The sequence below is a fragment of the Tubulanus polymorphus genome, chromosome 1 (assembly GCF_964204645.1).
Source record: "Tubulanus polymorphus chromosome 1, tnTubPoly1.2, whole genome shotgun sequence".
Classification (NCBI taxonomy): domain Eukaryota; kingdom Metazoa; phylum Nemertea; class Palaeonemertea; order Tubulaniformes; family Tubulanidae; genus Tubulanus; species Tubulanus polymorphus.
Window position 1 is genome coordinate 27,448,273 of NC_134025.1, and position 23,065 is coordinate 27,471,337.

At 37.0% G+C, this 23,065-nt stretch overlaps 2 protein-coding genes and 1 long non-coding RNA gene across 5 annotated transcripts; 2 read left to right on the forward strand and 1 right to left on the reverse strand.

Moving 5' to 3' along the window:
* Window positions 1-845: 845 nt before the first annotated feature.
* Window positions 846-7,878, reverse strand: LOC141906208 (HHIP-like protein 2). Of its 3 annotated transcripts, none has more exons than XM_074795459.1 (11): window positions 6,856-7,878; window positions 4,465-4,550; window positions 3,931-4,109; window positions 3,578-3,721; window positions 3,355-3,484; window positions 2,844-2,980; window positions 2,676-2,757; window positions 2,481-2,599; window positions 2,386-2,400; window positions 2,080-2,115; window positions 846-1,551 (listed from the first exon to the last, which is right to left on the reverse strand). In XM_074795459.1, the coding sequence occupies exons 1-11, from the start codon at window positions 7,822-7,824 to the stop codon at window positions 1,481-1,483; spliced, it is 1,968 nt and encodes a 655-aa protein (XP_074651560.1). In that variant the 5' UTR covers window positions 7,825-7,878; the 3' UTR covers window positions 846-1,480. The 3 variants fall into 3 exon arrangements, with proteins under 3 accessions (XP_074651560.1, XP_074651553.1, XP_074651568.1); XM_074795452.1 differs by lacking the exon at window positions 4,465-4,550 and adding an exon at window positions 4,739-4,824; XM_074795467.1 differs by lacking the exons at window positions 2,080-2,115; window positions 4,465-4,550 and adding an exon at window positions 4,739-4,824.
* A 7,831-nt stretch (window positions 7,879-15,709) lies between these two features.
* Window positions 15,710-19,180, forward strand: LOC141903457 (uncharacterized). The gene is made up of 3 exons (XR_012619076.1): window positions 15,710-15,758; window positions 16,540-16,611; window positions 19,152-19,180. It is a non-coding gene; the product is annotated as an uncharacterized LOC141903457 (long non-coding RNA).
* Window positions 19,181-19,731: 551 nt separating this feature from the next.
* Window positions 19,732-22,949, forward strand: LOC141915077 (relaxin receptor 2-like). The gene is made up of 11 exons (XM_074806487.1): window positions 19,732-19,772; window positions 19,853-19,924; window positions 20,013-20,084; window positions 20,175-20,246; window positions 20,377-20,448; window positions 20,566-20,637; window positions 20,729-20,800; window positions 20,894-20,965; window positions 21,178-21,249; window positions 21,360-22,198; window positions 22,627-22,949. The coding sequence occupies exons 1-11, from the start codon at window positions 19,732-19,734 to the stop codon at window positions 22,935-22,937; spliced, it is 1,767 nt and encodes a 588-aa protein (XP_074662588.1). The 3' UTR covers window positions 22,938-22,949.
* The last annotated feature ends 116 nt before the right edge of the window (window positions 22,950-23,065 follow it).

Sequence of the window (23,065 nt, forward strand, 5' to 3'; positions counted from 1 at the left end):
GAGCTTGGTTTCGGGGTCCGTATCACAGTTTTCCATCGAGATGAACCTTTTTGTCTCACTGAAACCCATAAATTTAACGTTCATGCTCTCGGAAATTGAATCTTTGCGAAAGTTTTTGCAAAAAGTTGTAACACCTAAGTTTGTGCACTTCGGTGGGGCTGTTCCATTCTCTTTCAGACCCCCGCCTTCCTATTGTCCTAGATCTGCCCCTGAACAAACGTATGATTCTACTACCCCATAAATAAAAGTAGTTGAAATATAAGTTCACTCTAGTGTTGGAGAATTTATTGTACGCTGTCTACATAGAATAGTGTCGACTTGTAAATGCTTAGAAGAAGCTGATTCTGTCTCGTCGTCGAGCAGTACCTGTACTTAGACTTCGTCTAGTTTTTTTTCCATTAGGAAACATTCAGAGAGTAAGGCTTACCACTGTTTGGGGAGGGGGTTAATTCTTGTTAGAAACACGACATGCAGTCTATTCAGTGTAATGTTTGCGGTACTAAGAATTCATTCCTCGATTGTGGTAATAGCACGATACGTATCTGTGAGGGGGGGGGGTCAGGAAACTTGGTGCAAAGGTTGTATAGCGGGAGATTTTGGGCTAGACTTTTCGAACACTTCCGCACAGACAGTCAGCGATTCTCGACTATCCGCCATACCTGACTGAGACCAGTGGAACGACTGAATTTGCGTGAATCGGGGAATTCATGGCAGGAAACAAGGGTATAATCGCAGGTCGACCAACTTCGTATCGGCTTTTAAAACACTTCACGTAGGTTAGAAAAATCAATGAATAATAAATGAGCCTCGAAACGCTACGAAAAACGATAATACTTCAATACGAGTATATGTACTTTTATTTCCGAACGAATATTCACGCTGCCAACACATCCAAACATAAAACAAAAAGAGAAAAATCCGCTCTACAAAGGGCTGATATAACAGAGGATCTAAAAATAGGTTAAGGTAGAACAAAAATGGTTTCTTCTTATACAATAAACACTCATTGGAGTTATTTTTATGATGATATTTCCGATAGAATGCTTCTTCTTAACGTTAAAACATACTTCCTTATTGATTAAAACTATTCCATATTAAAACGACGTTTCATTTGGTATCTTGGCCCTTTGAGAAAGACGACTAGAATATGACTTAATTCACACGACATGCACACGATAATCATCGAATCACGGAAACTTAAATTTAGAATACATATGATGTAAATTATATCATGGATTAAATAGCATTCAAAGAAATTCCGAAAAAATACCGCGGAATCTTTTTTTTATTACACTTAGTCAAAATTTTGAGATTCCGTAATTGTGGAATATTGATATCAATTGATATTTTCCATATTACCATACAGAATAATGATGTACAGAATAATGATGTATATATTATATGTGTAGCCGTAATCCATCTTTAGTCGATGGACGAATATAAATATATATGGCTGTTGAGTTTTCGTTGCATTTACCCCTTACATAATTAAACGACTCGCCAATAGAACATATAAAATGACTGCAAAACAGCTCGGTCGATTGAGAGGACCTGAAAAAAAAGAGTTATATTTGATACAAAAAATTGTATGGGTCAAATGCCTATTGATCAGAATAATGATTTGGTCATTCTATATTTTTCATTGATCGATTCAAACTGACACAATGATGAATTACTCGTGAATACGATATAAATGTAGTGACAGCCTTTTGAATGAAAAACAGAGAAAATATGCAGGAAATATATATTTCAAAAGTGTACTAGTGCTCTCTATACAAAAATGGCAGGCTTTGCAAAAATGCGGAGCGAAAATATGTGTCATACCGGTATCAAAGTTGTAAATAGAAATAGCCCCGTTATGGTCGTTTTATATAGTAATTATAATAAGTTTGTTCCAAAAGCGCAAGCCAAACAAATTTGGCCTATCTAGAAAAGCTGGGATACGCTACAAAATATATACGTAGTCGCCGCATGTATGTATATATGCTTATAAAACAAACAAAGAAGCGAGATGGGTATTCATCCTAATTGGCGATATCGAAAATACTATTTGAGTGAATCGGACTTGCCCGATCTAACCTTTATTTTTGTCTGGGTTTCCTTCATTATGTCCTCCTGAAATATAGGGCTTACATATGGTACCGAGCCGGAAAATTCTTTCTATATAAAAGAACTACAGCCCATGTATTATCAGTGTACCCAACTTGTGAACGCGAAGTTAAATGATCGACTGACTCGTCAGTTACATCTACGAGCAATTATCTAACTAGATTGATAATTGCTCGTCAGTTACATCAAAACCGAAAACTAACGAAATGTGAATTATGTATGAAGTGCGATGTGTTATCTACTTTTTTTCATTGGGTTATTAGATCGGATACTCACTCGCTAGACCGGTTCCTGAAAAAAATAAGAAGCTTCGTAATTGACGGAAAAAAGCGAGTTCATTAATAAATGCTTTTGCAATTATGTTACGGTACCTGTATCTTGATCATTGTTTATTGGGTCTGGTTTAATATTGGGTCTGATAGTGATGACTGTGTGAGGACGCGTGGTGCGTGGATCCGGATGTCCATTACAAGTGGACGGATCCCCTCTCCTGCGAAAAAAAATCAGTTGCATTAGTTTTTTTTTATTTTTTGGAGAGGGAGAGGTATGGAGTAATATTATTTTACCTAGCAGGGTCTATCAATTTATACACCTTGCCGCTTGGATGAGTTGCACTTGCGAAATCCGTCGTCAACATGTACAATTCCCCTGAAATAGTAAACAGAAATCACGTTTCACCGATCTACAAAAGGATTCGAGAAGGATCGATTTTATTTGTTTGGTTTTTTTTATACCAGATTCATCCTCTCCAAATGAAATAATGTTTCTTTCATAATTGATCATAAGTGGAGCAGGACACCGTTGGCGGTTGCACATACGAATATCTTTCCGGGACCATTTTCCTTCTTTTTCTTCTAACGAAAATAACTTTCTGCCAAATGAAATGACAGTATGTATAAAGATATTAAGCCGCTTTTGTATTTGAAACGCATAGTTTTTTTTTGTAAAAATGTGTTCACAAACAAAAATATTTTATGGCCGATGGCGAAATCTAATGCTTAAAAAACCATTTAGCCCCTTGCGGTACACACATAAAAGTCTCACCTAGATAAATGAATATAACCAGAATACATTTAACCCCATTAATTTGGGTTCCAATGTTATTAGATCGCATGACGTCATTTGCTATACACTGTATTGAATACTTTTGCAGCCCCCGTAGAAGTCTTTTAATCATTCTGCATATCTAATCTCATGATACATACCGGTATGAATAGAAATATATTTGCTTGATTATGTACATACCCTGTCATGAAGTCACCGAAAATGTAAAGTCCTTCTAGATTGGGATTTAGACAGCCTCTGTAAACATAACCGCCGGTAACCGATTGACCAACTTTGTGGTCATATGCGTATATCGGTCGAATATCCCCTTCTAGAAAATAGAGATTATACATCCCGAATCTACCAATATTCAAACAGTTGCTGAATTTTTTCTTTTGGATTTTTTTTTCTATACGGCACTAACCGATTGTGTTGCATAGGTTTTTATTATAACACTCGAAACCTTCTCGTGCACTCCAACCGTAGTTACCGCCCTTAACTATAAGATCAATTTCTTCGTATCGCGCTTGACCAACATCACCACAGAATATACGCCCTTTACCAACACCTTAAAACATATTGCAGATGGTATCGAATTGACGCCAAAAATATCAAAAATTCTAATCCGTCGGTCCACAAATGTTAGTGAATTAGATAACCTTTCATACGAATAACATATTGCCGTTGGCATGTTCCTTAATAACCAGAATTTGTTTTATTTTTTATTTTTTGTGATAGATATTCTAAGGCCATCGCCAAATATTATCAATAATTTACCAGTTTTCCTATTTCCCCGATCAATGCTACAACGCCAGGCATTTCTAATACCGTAAGCGTAAATCTCTGGTCGAGCTGAAGAATTGCCAACGAACGGATTATCGGGTGGGATACTGTACGATTTGTTGACATCCTGCTTATCTATGTCTATCCGTAGGATCTTTCCAAGTAAGACACCCCTGTAGTAGAAAGAGAACAGAATCTAATTCATGGTTATACTTATAACCAAGTAAGGCTCCTAAAACATTCAATACAGGAATAACAATGCGCAAAACGAAAAAACTTTTATGTCGTTAAATACTTCTAATGGCGGATGTTATCTCGTAATATCGAAAATACATGTATGTATTTTGATAAGATTTGATTCACATGATTATATGTTTCCACACGTGTCATTATATATGATAGTGTTTTTAATAGCAGAGTTAATTCACGACTGAACAACACCTGGACCCAGTTCCACTGTTCCATAGCCGTATCTTGAATATGTACAAATGGGCTCGGACGTTTTGCCGTGCTATCAGCGAGACTTACTTGTTTTGTGCATGGCCGTATGGATCTCCCCCGTGCCCACCATCACCGGTCGAAAGATATAGATATCCATCTGAGCCAAATAATAACTAAAATGTTACATGTTAAGATAAGCAGCGTTAGATAGTGAATTTTTACTGCAAAGTGTCCGTAGACCACCATCAAAACTTGCGTGTTAATAACATCGTTGAATCTAGCGTTGATATTAAAAGTGTTAGAAATAACTTCGAAGTATTTTCGAAATATTTATGCGTAAAACATTGAGAAAAACTCATACTTGTTTTGTGCAAAATGTTTCGGATCTCCCGAAGAGCCGCCATCGCCGATGAAAAGTAATAGGTAGCCTTTATCATCGAACAGCATCTGTGTAAAGGTTTATTCGAGTTAAAACGAGTTTCAAATTTTATTCAATAAATTGTTTAACTTTAATGTTTGGTAAAAATAAAATTCTATCCATCATTTAGAGATGTAGTGCTTTCAGATTTACTTGGTAATTTCATTCAATGTTGTTCAATTCATATGTGCTGTACGGCTAATATTGGTTCAACACGAAACACAGCATTAAGATTGTATTGAGAGAATAAATTTAAGGATATCTTGGATCGTACTACATTGAAGTGCCACAATAAAAACTAGGGATCCAGGGACGACACCACGCCCACTTGGGAAATGGTTTGAAATGCTCAACAATCTGAAGATTTCAATATTCAACGTCTCCTGGTGAACAGATACTGAAACAATATGATCTTGAAACTCACCACATGTCATGAGCAACAATTATGTAATCGATTGTGGTAAAAAATATGCTTATCAACATTATTTGGAAATACTAAGTTATTCCACTATTCAACGCCCCCTGGTGACCATATACAAAAACCTATGGCTTTGAAACTCACCTCAAAAGAATTTTGTAATTGATTGCGCTTACGAAATATGGATAGTTACCGTACCAGTGTAAATAGACAAATTGTATATGATTTTATATTTAACTCCCCGGGTGGAAAGAACAAAAATAGGTGATTCCAACTCCACGTGAGGAGATCTATCATATGACAGTGCTAATAATAGTCATATATCAAGACTAGGTATATCTTGTTGATATTTTCTGCAACAAAAAAAACGTATGCAAACTGATGACACTAAGATGGCCGTTGATTGCGTGATAATTAACTGATTGCAAAACCCGTCCGATATGCTAAAGATCCCTTCCCAAAACATACTTATCACGAATTTCAATGAAAAATGGCATACCATCAGGAAACTACAGGTCTCGGAATTCAGCCCAAAACTGACCTTTTTACGCACAAAAAGGTCACAAGGCAATGGCCGGCAGACGGCCATCTTGATCCTGATGGGGCCAGTTTTTGGGCTGAAGATGTATCAGGGGTAAATAGATTTAACCAAATATCAAGACAATCATAGAAGCACCTTCAAAACTTTCCAAAATAACTGGATTCCGTCTACGAACGGACGGACGAAAAGTGAATGCAACAGCTCGCTGGGACTATTAGTCCTAAGTGGGCTAGAAATTTCTACTTTTGAATGAAATTTGTTTCTATTGTCCTTGCGGTTAATCTTGGAAAATTTACTTATCTCGGCAATGAGGATGACTGTTCTGATAATGGTATCTCATATGCCCCTTGAAACTCATTCTCGCAGGCCCACATTGAAAATTCGTATGTGAATAATTCAAACTTATTTTGGTTGTTCATTTTTTTCGCTGATACACAATAGATAAGGCACGAACCATTTGATATATGAATATTCCATTAATGCAGTTCATGCATGTTCACGAAATGATTGAAACAATTTGACATAAAATTTCAACTCAATAAGAAATTACCATGGCAACTTTCATACCTCTTGTAATAGAATCTGACTCATTTACAAGATGTCCATAATGAATTCAGTTGAGGACGTGTAAGGCATGTAAGGAGTGATGATTCATCTTAAACGTGGGTTCACTGTTCGGTTACATCGTGGACTCTTAGAGTCCATGGTTATATTCAGATTGGTTGTCTAAGATGTGGCTGATTCGGGCCATCGAGTAAAATACCTGGTATGCAAATAAGGGCGCCAAAACGGATATTTTTAAAGGTTATCCGACGTTTTTTCGTTTGGCGTTCTGGCATTCTGGCGCCCTCCTGATTTGCATATCGGGAGTTTTACGTTATGGCCCGAATCAGCCACCACTGTGATTTACATAATCGTTACGTTTCTAAACTCCAAAACCGATCAGTATTTTTCTGGATTTCAGATTTTATATTTTCGATAATCAGAATTACCTCTCTGTAATTTATGTAACAGTATTTTTTCACAAATTTGACAGAAGAAGAAATATTGCAGATAATGGTGAATTTTTCCGGCTGTGTGGACTAGAAGGCTAACTCTTACCTCACCACCATTGTGGTTCCAAAACGGTTGATCAATATCGAGTATAGTACGTTCCGAGTTGTGATCAACTCGGTTTTTGTCGTGTTTCGAAACTCGAAACTCGCTAACACGTGTTTTATCATGATTTCCTCCAGTATCAACCGAGTAATACACATATAATAACCCGTTATGGCGGTAGTTCGGATGAAAGATTAATCCTAAAAATCCACGTTCGTCGCCTTGACTAGATGATGTTAATACCTTGTCCCTGATGTCCAGGAATGGGTGGAGAAGTTTCTGTTTATTCAAATAGATATGTACCAAACCTATCTGTTCGCCTATGAATAATCTACCACTGTCATCACCGGCCGTTTTCAACATTACAGGGTTTCTAAGCCCGGTGTCGAATTGTTCTAAACACAAACATTCCGACTTGTGGGTAGTTGTCCAGCTTATTTCGTTGATGAATCTGTCGTTATTGAGTAAGTCTGGATAACAATATGTTTTGTCAGGTAGTTCCATCGTTTTACAAAATTCTGCTTCGCTTTTCAAGGCTTTTAATACTGCGGGCTCCGACGTCACGGTCGGAATAACGTCTTTGCAATTTTGATATAATTCTGAGCAATAGTCCCTACATAATCCCGGGAGATTCCGCTTATTCCCGGTTTCGGATGAAAACAAATGCGCGGCATAGGGAGAACATTCCTGACACATAATACGTTTTACGTAAGGCAAACAAGCCATTTTATTCATATGCGTAACTTGGTTAGTATAGTTTTTAAATGTAGCCATTAACCTAGTATCATCACGCACAGTACAACATCCAAATGATCTATATTCCGGGCACAATTGCAAAGTTTCTGCACCGTTAAACGGTGGCCGAAAGTCCAAACACATCGGATGAGAAGTTACGCCCGAAACAACCGTCAAGAATACCCAGAAATAATCCTTGAATCTACTGATGGATCGCAACGAAACCATTGTCTTCATAGTTTCATCAGGAAGTGCACTGGTTCAACAACTAAACAGTATCTGTGGAGTCTACTACTAAACACTACTGCGATAAAACCACACAGGCACTGAGTCTTAATCATAGAATGTCACTTATGGTGGCTTCCCACGGCATTCGGTTAAAACGTGTTTCAGTATAAATCGTCAAAAGCATTCGTTCGCGACATAAATACACTTACATAAATGCCATTTATTATTATAAACAAGTTCAAAATCAGGTCTGCGGGGCTAATTTTAGAAATGTCTTGAATGTCATCACCAAATGAGATATAGTGCTAAATTATATAGGAAAAGCAATGAATTTGAAATACTGCGCTTCGTTGAAATGAGAATTTCATAATTGGGACGCTTTATTCATTAGAATTTTGAATTATTCGCGTACAAGTTTCTTTATGAAAAGGAAAGGGTTCGTAGTCGGCTTATGAATGATAATGTTGACACCTTTTGAACCGGTCTTTCAAACTCTCCACCAGGGCACACATTCTTTTCATCTGAGGTTGGCATTGACAAGATACCATTTTGAAATATTCGATAAATTAATAATGATGATGATGATGGTGGTGGTGGTGGTGGTGGTGGTGGTGGTGGTGGTGGTGGTGGTGGTGGTGGTGGTGGTGGTGGTGGTGGTGGTGGTGGTGGTGGTGGTGGTGGTGGTGGTGGTGGTGGTGGTGGTGGTGGTGGTGGTGGTGGTGGTGGTGGTGGTGGTGGTGGTGGTGGTGGTGGTGGTGGTGGTGGTGGTGGTGGTGGTGGTGGTGGTGGTGGTGGTGGTGGTGGTGGTGGTGGTGGTGGTGGTGGTGATGGTGATGGTGATGGTGATGGTGATGGTGATGATGATGATGATGATGATGATGATGATGATGATGATGATGATGCATTCGTGATGCAGCGAAAGGGTGCATTCGTGATGCGAGATGTTTATTCAAACACTCTTGAAAGACGACTGCTATTATGTAAGCAATCCTAAAGTATCCACAAGGGCTGTACTCTTCATAACGGGTTGTTTTTAGAATGTGTTCTGTCTGTTGTTGAAATATGTAGACATTTCGGCATCGGTTAACTGTCAAAATATATAGAATCAATGGCAACAAAAAAGTTTTGCTTTATGTTTACAAAAAGGTAAAATGACCTACGTTTGTCATGAGATCAAACTAGTCATTAGCATCTTTCAGAAAGTATTCGCTTAAAATGAGGTAAGGTTTACCGTATTTTCTTTTTACGTATAGATTTTACATATTCGAAGAAAGTCAGAAGTGATCTGGCTAAAACCCAAAGTTTTATAACTTCTTCACCATTCCGCTGCGCTAATGAATGTACCATGAACTTCAGAACTTGCTACGCAGTTTCATTCAATCAAGCATCAAAATTAAGCATTTTGTTTCAAAAATCAAAAGAACCAAATCAAAATACGAATGGAGTCTTTGTTCGCCAAATTGACAATATTCCTTACCCGTGGGTCGTAAACTCAACGATTTATGACGGGGTTCACTATTTCGCTGTACCATCAATTATAGAACTTGCTGCGTATTTTCAATCAAGCATCAAGATTATGGAGTAAATAAAAGAAACCAAACCAAACCAGTAGGCGAATGGAATCTATGGTCAGCCGTGAGAGGACATCATCAAAGTCCTCATATAAGTTTCATTCTTTATCTTGAATATTCCTTCGGTTTTTCTATTCATAATGCTATTTGTATATTTTGTCTTGAGAAAACTTTACCTGTACATGAAAATCAAATCAAATCCAACGAATCGTAAGTTTTCATTTGTATACATATGTTGTTTTTATCAGCCGTAAAAGGTAGCTTAGTAGCAGATCGGCCTTATCCATCGAATTGTCAGAGTAAATAATTCATTTATCGAAGTTGGAAATTGCGCGATGCTTTGCATTACCTACACATATACAGAGCGAGTCGTCAGGATAGATTAAGTTCGCAATGATGTGTCGGATATTAAGTGTAACATTTACACTATTCTACGTTAGATCAGGTCAGAATTTATCTTAAAATCTTAAGAAATGTACATGATGTTTGTTTAAAAAACGTTTCCTTCAATTCATTAAATTCCATTTTTAATTTTAATGAGATATAAATTTTATTGTCTCAATATTTCGTCACTTGCCAATGAAGTCACCGAAAGCGCACAATTTATCACTTTGACTGGTAAGCCGTCATCAATGAACAAAGTCTACGCACCAAACAGCTTTTTGGGGGCTGCCAAATGGGCATTTGATAACAATCCAAGTACATGTTCCTGCACTGATTATACGACAGAACCCTGGTGGCAAATAGATTTAGGAACTACATACAGGGTTACATCAGTGTCCATAACGAGCAGGGCCGATTGTTGTGGTAAGAAAAGAAATTGTATTTTGGGAATATTTCTAAACTATAAGGAAGGCAGGTGTATATTTGAAAATATGACTTACAGGCTACCGATTGAGGGAATTAAGCGTAATACTGACGAACTCCCCAGCGCCACCAATTCCAAACGGCGACCTCTGCTATTACGAACCAAATCCGTTTGCAGAGGCCGAAACAAGGAAATTGGATTGTTCTTTGGCTATGGGGCGTTACTTGATTATCACGAAGTCGAATCGTACTGAACATTTAACGTTATGTGAGATCAAAATAAAAGCTGCAATCGATTCACAGAGAGGTAAATGAAACGTGAAAATAATGAATATTTACACCTTAGAAATCATGTTAATGACTCAAAAATATTATTAGATGAGTGTAAAGCCTTCTTTGTCTAAAGAGGATTTAGTAGGAATCAAGTATGGAAATTACCTTGATGACACGTTCATTCGCAAAATGTTATTCTAAAATTATTCATTTGAAAAGGTCACTTGTCCACACTTTCTGCAGATAGTAGTCAACCATATTCTATCTTCATTCTCTTAGATTTTACCTTTTCGAAGAATGTCAGTGATGTGGTGAAAACTCGAAGTTTTATCACTGGTTCACTATTTCACTGCACAGATGCATGCAACAGAAACTACAGAACTTGTCACGCGTTTTCATTCAATCAAGCATCGAGGTTATGTAGTTTCTTTGAAAAATCGAAGGAAGCAAATCCGAATACAAAAGGAGTTTTTGTGAGTCAAATTGACTATATTGGTTATCCGTGAAGACGATGAATCCGTGATATCTTATCAAAGTGAGCACTATATATTGTTTGTATACTATAAACTAATAAGTAAAACTTCTATCAGTCAAGAAGGATTGTGCGTATATACCAGATATATCTAACTTCAAAGGGTTTAGAAAATTTCTTCATCCGACGCCACGATCTAAGGCTCCCCATAAGTCGTACGAGCGTCGAAGAAAATGGTAATTATTCAATGATATTAAAGTTTTCCTACAATGATACATTCGCTCTCCTCTCAAGGCTCGTAGAACTTCGAAAAACGGACATAGAGATGTCTAAATGAAAGCTAAATGGATCTGTAGGACAACCTTTCAATCAGATAACTGATCGACGTGATTTAGTAATTGTTTTATTCAAACGATAGAAATGTGCCGAAAAAACTTTTTATGTTTATTATTTTTATGATTATGTTAAGATACTGTATATGTGTAAATTGTATAACTGTACATGTATATTTCCATGTATTCACTTCTGTTTTTGTGCTCGAAAAATTGTGCATTATTTTGAGCAATAAAGAATAATCTAATCTAGTAAAAAGAAGACATTATTTGTATCTATTTGTTCGTACCTATTGTAGGTATCTGGCCACATATTTTTTATGATTATCTCATCAACGCTTTTAGTCAGCGAATTCGAAATAATTGATGCGCCGAGGATTTGAAAACGAGAAAATTTCAATTTCACAGGTGGACCCTATTCTAGATTCTAGTTATGAACCAGTTCCACGGAGTTGATTTCGACTAAAATGACGTGCTATCAATGCGCATATTAATGGGAGTAAGATATATATTAAAGCGATGCGAACCGTGTTTGTAGAACGGCAGTGCCAGGTTGAACACACATCTATGATTCGCAACAGATCCAGACTGAAAACACAGAAAAACGAGAACGTCTATTCCAGTTCAAGTTCACCGCGTAACTAAGAAAAACAACCTGGATGGAATAACATTGTCGTTACAAATAACTTTATAACAATTACAAGGTGATTGAATCGAATATTTAGTTTTGTTCGATTCAGACATTATTGTCGCCTATGTTTTGAATTAAGATAGTAAAAGAATGAAGTCAGGTTTCTGCAGGACTACTCATCTCGACGAGTTGTCGCATATGAAAAACCAACTGATTGTGACGGAGAGATATTGTTATGGACATAATTTCGCACGGGATGGTTGGATGTTCATGATCGCATTGTGTATTTGTTATTTACATTGACGCAGCTCTCAGCATCCAGTATAAGATGACACTTGGAGATGTCAGACTGTTGTCCCGGTTACTGGGTATCATTTTACAGCTGATGGTTATTATTCACAAAGAAGGTAAATTTTCAATATTTTGTTTTGAAATTCAATTATCTGCCTTTGGTACAGGAAAGTCGAGTAGCAATTCGTTGACATGCTATGAACTGTCAGCTATCCGTTCAAGACCGAATTGGCCAGATTCTCTGACAAGCGGTGATGTGCATGTTATCATTTTATTTCATTCAACAAAATCCAATATCGGAACAATGATCATTCAATGCTTGACTTCTTCGTTGTAGTATATTTGTTATGAAAGGGGTTTTTTACAGTTTAATAAGTAGTCAAAATGTAAATGTAAAATCCCCTTTTCATAACATTATTCTAAATTAATTTTCTTTGTAATATCTTATACCTGACGCATGATTAAATGTGAAATTATTACTGACAGTTATCTATTGTATTTCCAGACAGATATATCATTCTCCGATGTTATCAATTTTCACAAATTTAATTGAACGTGTTAGAGTTTACGCAGCATGAAGTACTGCCCGTATAAAATGACTTCATAAATAATTCACTTTGAAACTGGCTTAAAGGCATTGTTTCAGTTTAGAAAAATCTCCTATCATCGCTGTTCTGTATCATCAATTACAGTCTCACTATAACTCGAAGTAACCGTTTTTGAACTTTTGAATGTAGGAAAAATAACCGCAGCTTTTCTTATAGTAATTCATCAACCATTTTCGTCGTTAATGTCCGTAGTTTATAGATACAACGAAAAGTTTTATGTAAGCCTGTGAATTTCATCAGCAAACCGTTTTTGCCAAATTTTGCGTTGTGTGCCGAGGAGGGACGCGGTACGAATTTTCTAGTCGGCGAATAAAACAAGCTAGTGATATTATCAGCGAATTTTAATTGGCGAATGCCAAATTCGCTCAGTCTGTCTGTCACTTCTACTGAATAAATTCGGCGAACATACTGAATCATGGGATCATTATTTTCATTGCCATTCGGTGAATCAGAGTCTTATTCGTCTAAATGTGTCGACCTTAGTCTCCCGAATTCAATAGCAGGCGGGATATAGCGAATGTTTTGCCGATGAAATTCGCCTTATCTATGACAGGCCGAAGCGACGAGCTGGTGAAATGTTTCTATTCATTCATTAACAGTTATCTCCGGGGAGGAGCTTTAAATGAATTCTACCGATTCATGTCGTTAGAGAATTCGTGTATCTAGTTGAAGCCATGTAGTTTTCCTCCTTAGTTTAACGAGTTTTTGTTTCTTACTTATAAACACGAAGCTATTGATATCGAAATATCATAAACACCAGTAAATTCTAGTTGCATTACATATAAACAATAATGAAGGTGTATATACGTGATAATGTGATGTTTTATCAGATCAAATTTTAGATATTCATGCTGTGAATGATTATCTATATGTCCGTATAGAATAGTTACTCTTTCCTGTCTCAGTCCCCCAGATTCTAAATACTTCCTCGGAACATCAATGGAAAGAGGTAAGTCTTGCGGGTAATCTAAGCGGTCACCGGTGGAAAAGTATTTGATAATTCTTAAGGCAGTTCTGGTGTCATCGAGTGGGCAGACGAAGAGAGAACGGTTTTACAATAAGCAACTTCCTATTATTCAATATAGATTCCGAATAACGAGGTATAGTAAAAATAGTTCAGCCTGATTTTGGCTCCAGAGATTTGCTTCGCTATCATCCATTTCTACGAACCACAGTGGAAATATCTTTTACCTTGTAGAAGAACACTTGCATTCAATACTTTTGGTATCTCTGATGGGCTAGTATACGACTTAATTGACGACTGTCCAAGGCTTTTAGATTAATAATCTTCCCTTTTCAAGGATCTGCCAACCAGAATCTAACAGCAAATGCGCGAAGTGCGTGCAAAGAAGGAACGTTCCCATGCGCTACAGTTACCGGATGTATTCCGCAACGAAAAATGTGTGATGGTGTGCATGATTGTTCGGATGGTACTGATGAACACGACTGCAGTAAGTGTTATTAGAATTGACTCGAAAGTTGAATCGAACGGAGACCAGATTGTGTGTAACCAAATTGAACAAACCATTTGTAAATCACATCAGTTTTACTGCAGCATTCAAAGTAGCGTCAGTCTATCTTTAGTTCACGCCTCCACGGTATATCCAAGTGATACGGTTCGTATGAGACTAACAATCTATGGGTTATTGAATAGCCACGAACCAAATTAGGAAAATAATTACACATTTCAAATCCCCGTTAATTCATTAAGGCATATATTCACCACCACCTGGACCGATAAATGATAGATCATGACAGAATCGAATGGCAAGAATCTACTGTTTCTTTCAGGTGACATATATGATCGTGAGTACTGGAACCGATTGTTTGAAAAACGACCAGATTCGGATAGAAACCGAGAAAGTGGCAATTGTTGTAAGTTGTTTATTAGTAAAACCTTATTTAAGATAGTTCATGCGATCAAGTCAATTTATAATGATATATATGTTACTCCGGTTTGTGTCGGGTATCTGACAATTACGGCGCTTATCAGCGATGCTAACAAATTAGTCAGGAAACGAACAAACGGAAGCGTCCCGAGGACATGATATATTTTTCACATTTTTCCAATAGAAAAAAAAACGAATAATCTATTGGTAAAAATAAATCATTATTTCCTAAACGGCAGTATTTTTTCATTTCAAAATAGCTATTGAGGAAAAAATTTTCAATGAAAAAAGAAATATCACGGTAAAGCACATACGAACCACACGCATCAGCTATAAAATGCGTGACATAAACCGTTGATTGCTGTGTATTTTTTATATTCTTCACGTATCATTGCGATTCCATCTATATTTCATCAGTTCACAGCATACGCTATGAAACAGCAATTACGTCCTGCATCTCGTTTATCACAATTAATCCGCACTGGATCCGAAATCGCTTTCGTTATGAGTTGTGATGATTCCTCAAAATGGCGATTCGTGTGGCGTGACCAATGGCGAAAAGGGGCGAGATTTGATTTACTTTCAGCTGCAATTCTAATTCAGCCGCTACTCATTTTCATTGACGTGTTTACTGGTTGTCATAAACGAACTGTAATTAACGCCATCGAAAATCTTTTTGTCATTCTCGATTATCTTCAATTAAATCACAATCTCATTCGAGCAGGAGCTGAGGTTGTTCGATATGAATTAAACATGAGACGGCGATATCAAATATACCCCCCACACTGTGAGCCTCGCACGAACGCTTGAGAGATAGAGAAAACAGTAAATTACCCTACTAATAACCTCGGATACCATGAATACCTGGTTCCTATTACCACCGTATCATCGTCGGCGACTTTTAAAGGTGGAGTTTTGAAACCTACATGAAATAAACGTGCTCTGTATTTCTAATCGCAGACTTTGAACACGTACCTGCCGGGTGTAAATGCACTAACAATAAAGTTTACTGTATAAAATTGAAGTTGACAGAAATACCGCATGATCTACCATCTAGTTTAACCTACCTGTAAGTATCTTCGTATTTGAAAGTTTGAAAAAAGATTATGCTACCACGGAAGCGTACGGAAGAGCATTGCGGCCCGATGATGTTTTTTGTCTAAAATGTATAAACTTTAGAAACTTTATGAACTCGAAACTTTGACTTAGTCGAAACTTCGATTCATAGATTCGCAATTTCAGCTTAGCTACTCGAAATTTCGAGTTTGTTAAGTTCAAATATAAACTTGGTGGTTAATAATATGTAAATCTAAACTGTACATTAATAATATACTATAAGCTTTGAAAGACTGTCCTGATATTTCCTGATGCATGCTCATTGTCACGTTTTGGCATTGTCGTAGTTTTGAAGTTATGGGCAACGTGTTACACCAAGCTATTTCTTTGCTTTTTTCTCAATAATAGAAATTTATCAAAATTTGTCGAGGCAGACTGTTTTGTTTTCCTTCTTTTTGCTGTAATGTTAGCACTTGATCGTGTTTATGAGACTACAAATCGTAATTCAACGAACAATACACTTCCTGTTCATAATTTATGATTTCACAACTTCATTATTTTCATCCCTTTTCTTCGAATTGATTATCGTTGCGGAAGATGAATGACGAGTTTAATTTCGAGTTTATTCAAATTTCGAATTTAAAAGTCAAAATTTCGAAAAGTCGACAAGTTGAAAAAAATCATATGGTCGCAATGCTCTTCCGTAGAAGCGCCCCGGGGCATAAAGTAGGAGCTAAATCGTCACCGGTCGACAAAAAAAAATCTGCTGGATATTTCTTTTATTCACACTTCAGTGATATGTCGAGTAATGAAATTACGTCACTTCGTCAGCAACAATTTCGTCGATTTCATGAACTGGAAACACTGTGAGTAGAATTACCGTCAGAGATTTGAGCCGAATTAACCGTGTGTAAAAAATTCAATAAACAAAAAAAATGAAAACATATATCGTTGACATTTCTGACCAATTTACAATCTGCAAAAACTATTCCATCTAATTACGCGTAAGTGGAGAATAATTATATTGAAAATCGATTTATCGACTGTTAGAAAACAAAATTGGTTCATGGTGAACAGAATGAATTTTGATCTGATATACACAGCTTACAATAAAGAAGTTTCCAGTTTCTAGGCGCCATTTTGTGGCGGTCCCTCGAGGTCCCTATTGTTGCGATAATTTGCGTTCATTTTTAAAACATAAGTTTAGATTGAATATCATATAGTGCTGCAGTCCCTTGCTCGACGAAATCGATTTATACACCATTTTAAAGGAAATTAAATGCAGATATTTGCTGGCGATTCTTGGAATTTTTGAACTCAACAATTGAGAACAGTGAAGATGTGAAACCAAGGACCGCATATCTTAACCGTGCGTAAAAGAAATCGCAATATTTATTAATTTTGAAATATCTAAGTATCTCTTAAAGCTATATTTCAAATTTTCAGAGAGGTTAAAGAGGGTTATTTGCAGTTTAAGCCTGCGTTGAATTTTTTTGAATATCTTACCTGACGACTGATCTGTACCCGCTTGAGTTTGAGATTATGCGCAAAAGGGGTCTCCCTCTGCGCACCGCCATTTCACTGAACATTGAGATTTGTGAAAAGAAATCGCAAAAATAGGATTTTATACTGGTTTGTAATTATCAATATTGCTTCTGATGGTTATATATTACCTTTATTTTCGTATGGTTGAAAATGGACTTTGAGTGCTTTGATGAATTCGAGTTTTGTAGCGTTGGGAAATTAAAGGATTTCTTGTAAGAGTGGGGACTTTCTGTGTTGGTTGCAAATATGGCCTAGTTGAGAACCTAATTTGCGTTTCAACCGAATGTACCACTCATGGTTGGACACTAGAAAAAAAATCTAAGTTTCTATATATATTTTTGAATATGCGGCGCAGCTGAAAGTTGCCAAACTGGACGTTGACCCCCTAAAACAGAATATCGAATGGGGGACAGATATGAACCCCTTTAAATATTATATTGGAATTTTATATCAGTAAGGTTTTCTGGTCGATGTTTTCCAGCAAGAAGGTTGAGATTCATTAAATAAATTCATCGTATGATCCCAGAATGAGGGATTACCAGAGAGAGACATGTGTTAAATATGTCCTAAGCGTTTAAATTGACTGGCACATTTCACCATCGACTCTAAAACGTTTGATTTCACCGAACACAAAATCGGCGCTAGGCTGGACGGGCTGTATACGACAATTCCTCAACTGGGCCGTTCACACTTCAATAGCGGGACAAACCGGATCCCGAAACCAGATTAACGAATTGCCCCCGCCAAAATACGGTACAAACAAGATATGGATTATCTTCTCAAAATATCCCCATGGAAAATGTGAAGAAATCAAATTGCATTTTAAAATTTCTTGTCGCAAATCTCAATGTTCAGAAAAATTACAATGCGCAGTGGGAGACCCCTTTTGCGCGTAATCTCAAACTCAAGCGGGTACAGATCAGTCGTCAGGTAAGATATTCAAAAGATTTTAACACAGGCTTAAACTGCAAATAACCCTCTTTAACTTCAGTGAAAATAGGAAATATAGCTTGAAGAGATACTTAGATATTTTGAAATTAATAAATATTGCGATTTCTTTTACGCACGGTTTAGATATGCGGTCCTTGGTTTCACATCGTCAGTGTTCTCAATAGTTGAGTTCAAAAATTCCAAGAATCGCCAGCAAATATCTGCATTTAATTTCCTTTAAAATGGTGTATAAATCGATTTCGTCGAGCAAGGGACTGCAGAACTATATGATATTCAATCTAAACTTATGTTTTAAAAATGAGCGCAAATTATCGCAACAATGGGGACCTCGCGGGACCGCCACAAAATGGCGCCTAGAAACTGGAAACTTCTTTATTGATAACACTGGCCAGATTGGGATTTATCATAATCAGAAATAGAGATCACCACTATGAGTTTTATGTTCTATCGTATCCGATGTGTTTTGGTGGTTTTCATTAGGCATTATTGGTTTATTTCCCATGTGCGCTATGATTTGTTGCAATCTATTTCTGAAATAAATAGATGAAAAGATTTAGGCGTGGGCAATAGCGAGGCTTTCCCGTACTACAGGGATCTGTTATCACGAGTCTACAGTACTCAAACGTCTTTTAATTCTTCTGAACTTAGAGTTATTGAAGGGTAGTTTCGCACCACAACGACGGTGCAATTTTGATGATGGCTTTGATGGTTAGCTTTGAGAATCGTAGGTTCATGCACGCGAGAGTGCATCTTTATGGCAATGTCTCATAGAGATAGCTTGTTATCCCACTCGGTATCGAGAATACACGTGTTTTAACGATCTAAAAGAACTCTCCCATGGTGATATTCGTTTTCTATCCTCTCCTCCGTGACGATTAACATATAAAATTCTTAATTTTACACGCAACAGGTTGATCATTGGAAGTCACGTTCAGCGTATAGAACCTCTAACGTTTAAACACAACTTGAACCTTAGACAGTTGTAAGTATAACGTTTGATTTCCGATTAGAATCCCCAATCTTCAGTGATTGTTAATGTACCATCTAAAGTGTATCATCGGATCATCTTAAAACTATAAAGACTACCGCACACAATATTTTTCGGCTTAGATAGAATTACCGATTATTTTCGGCTCAGACAAAGCCTGCACTCGCAAATAATGTTTTACAGTGACTGTTAAAAAAATATAAATCCGGCTTAATATACGATAGATGTCTAAATATCATCTTCCAACGCTTGTTGATTCTAGCAGCATACGAGAAGAAAACATTCGTTGTATCGTTTCGCCAGCTAATGTATCCTAGTCTTCCTCGTAAAAACAGTAATAAGTTCATTGTGGTGTGAGAATAGCCAAAGATCAAAGATATCGTGCTGGAAAAAGTCCATGTACGACTAGAGCGGGAAACAGAATTTGTTTCCTTCGTTAGATGAAAACTGATTAAATGTCAAAGCGGAAATTTGTTTTCGGCGAAAGGAGTAATCAATGCACATGCCTCAAAGCGAATCGCTAGCTTATATCTTGGACCGATTGTTTGTTTCTTATTCAAATGACTGTTTTTTAAGTTCAAATCGTGACATCTATCGAATAAGATAAACAAATTATTTTACAGGATTCTGGCAGCTAATGAACTCAGCAATTTCGAAAACTGTACGTTTTGTTCACCGAACAATCTACGGGAATTGTAAGTCCTTCACAGACTTATGTTATCCGATATACAATGAAAATTATAGTACTCAAAACTGACTTTAAAAGCTTGATCTGTGTTTAAGAGATTTGACTGGAAATGGATTCAGTTCGCTAGAAACTGGCGTGTTTGATGGTTTAAGCAGCGTCAAAGTTCTGTAAGTCGAATAAAAGGTGTGATTTGTAAAGAAACAAGTTTTGAAGGCTGCCTGGTTTTTGAAAATAATACGCGTGAATCTAATTTTCAGAAAACTGGAACGAAACGCTATGAAAGAAATCAAGGGTTCCGCATTTCGCCATCTGCACTCTCTGGAGAATCTGTAAGAATCTCAGATCAATTCATTTATATCATTTATTGAATGTTTTGGGGGTTTGGGTATGAAAGTAGCCTACGATCGTGCACCATTACGAAAATTGTTACACCAAATGAATTATACATTCTTTCGTTAGGTACCTCGGATGTAATGAATTAGACAGTATAAACGTAAATGTATTTAGATATTTACCCAGTCTGCGATCGTTGTAAGTAAAAACCATATCTACATTCTAAGAATTGTAAAGATTATAGAATATGGTTGCATGCAAGGTTGATAATAAGGAAATAGATTTCTAATAAAGAATAATATGATCCCACCATAGATTCCTAGAGGAGAATAGAATTGGTCACATATCGGATGGAGCTTTCACTTACCAACAGCAGCTCCGTACTTTGTAAGTTGAAATTACGTTTGAAAATCACAGCAAAAGTCTAATCTCGTATAATAATTAGTTATAAGGTTATTCATTTATTTTCTTTGTTCAGAGGACTTGCGAATAATCAATTGAAAACTGTGAGGCTTCGTACGTTTGGAAATCTCCGCAATCTCAAAAACTTGTACGTAGCTTCTGCGGAGTTAACAATGATTTTTCTGAATTCTCCATCGACAGATGGATCATTTATATCGCATATTATCATCATTCGTTGCAGGAACCTCTGGCGAAATCGAATCAGTACGATAGAAGCCGGTGCTTTCAATGATACCATATCACTTACATCGCTGTGAGTAACCTTTCGATGAAACGTGAAATACGACAGAGTTGAATCAGATTACACCTTTTGTTGACTGTACGTCAGAACATGGACGTATAAACTAGTTTATGCGTCCATGGTCAGAAAAACTAAGGATTTCACAGCAGAAGTTGCTCTTTGTCACAATGACGGTGGTTATACAACCTGTGAAACGTCACTGAGAAATTGATTTCTGTTTTTAGCTCTTTAGAAAGTAATCACATCAACTCCTTACCGAACGGTTTATTCAATGCTTGCCAAAATCTAACCCACATGTAAGTTGTTAAAGCAATATACCGGATTTAGAGATTTCGATGTCTTCACAGTCGCCGCAGTTGTTATACATGTATATGAATATAAGATTTATGATATTTTTGCTTTGTAGATATTTCGACAAATTTCAGCTGTGTTTGTATGCCCGTCACGTACGTGTATGCATGCCAAAAGGAGATGGAATATCAAGCCACAAACATTTACTGGCTAATGTATTTCTCCGCGTGACTGTCTGGATAGTAGCCATCTTGTCCTGTCTGGGCAACTCGGTCGTGCTACTGGGTCGATTTTTACTACACGAAAACAACAAGACCCACTCGTTGTTCATAAAGAATCTTGCGTTCGCGGATTTCCTCATGGGACTATATCTTTTCATTATAGCTAGTTATGATGTCAAATATAGACAAAATTATCTGTATCACGAACGTGAATGGCGACTAAGCTGGCAATGCGACGTCAGTGGAGTAATAAGTACACTTAGCTGCGAAGTGAGCGTGTTGATACTAACAGTCATCACCCTTGATCGTTATGTCTGTGTCACGCACCCATTTATATCAAATAAGAGGAGTCTTGGTCTTGCATACGTAATAGCGGCTATAATCTGGCTCTTGAGTATTCTTCTGGCAGTGATCCCTGTCGTAAAAATACCTTATTTCGGCGAAAGTTATTACAACACAAATGGAGCTTGTTTGCCGCTCCACATACATGAACCATTTGGTCGAGGATGGGAATATTCCGCGTTCGTTTTCATCGGTATAAACTCACTAGCCTTCGTGTTCATTGTCTACGCTTATGCGATGATGTTTTACTTGATAAAGAAGTCAAACATATCAATACGTTCAACAAGTGTGAATCACGAGGCATCCATTGCTCGTAGATTCTCATTCATAATATTCTCAGACGCTACATGTTGGACTCCGATAATCATTATCAAGATTTTAGCTTTATCAGGTAAGGCTAGACTTATACAGTCCAAACACCCGTTTGTGGCGGAAAAAATGCGCATGCAGTTTTACAACCAGAGTCTATATTTTAATAACCAAACAATTCTGTAAAACACCGACATTTCTGCGGGTGAAATATGATGGAAATACCATAAAAATCATCATGTAGATTTTATGGGTGATCTTTTGAAGTTTGTTCTGGGTTTCTCGCTTTAAATATCAAGCCCTAATTGAATTCATCCGGCATATGCTCGAGTTGTAAAAGAGGCACGCATTCCCGTTATATGCGTACATGATGATGTATGACCCAATGATAAACCATTTATCTATAATACCACCCTATTTCGAGTCAAAATATTGTATCAGAACACCCACATAAATCGAATGAAATAAACTACGTTCAAAGAATTTGTCTTGACAGATACTATTTTTCAGGTTTACACATAGATAAGAATTTGCATGCTTGGGTAGCTGTGTTTATTCTGCCTGTGAACAGTGCTTTAAATCCGATCATATATACGCTAACAACGAAACTTTTTAAAGAGCATTTGATACGCCGAATCTATTACATCTGTCGGAGACTTTTGTACTCGGAATCTTCGAGTTCTTGGACCGGAAGCGCAGTGCAGACGCGTCAAGCAATGGAACAAATACACTTCGTGCCAGGCCGAAACAACCAGAATCTAAGACAAATAGATGAAATTCCTATGGGGAGTCTTTTTCTTACATTAAAGCAGTCTTCTTAGTAATCATTAGACTCACGTTACAAACGATTCTTACATAAAAAGATTCTCGATCACATTGCGCATGATTTTTCCATTTTCAGGGTAACAAACAAGAGAAAGTTCCCTGGTGGAAGAAAGCGCCAAAAGAA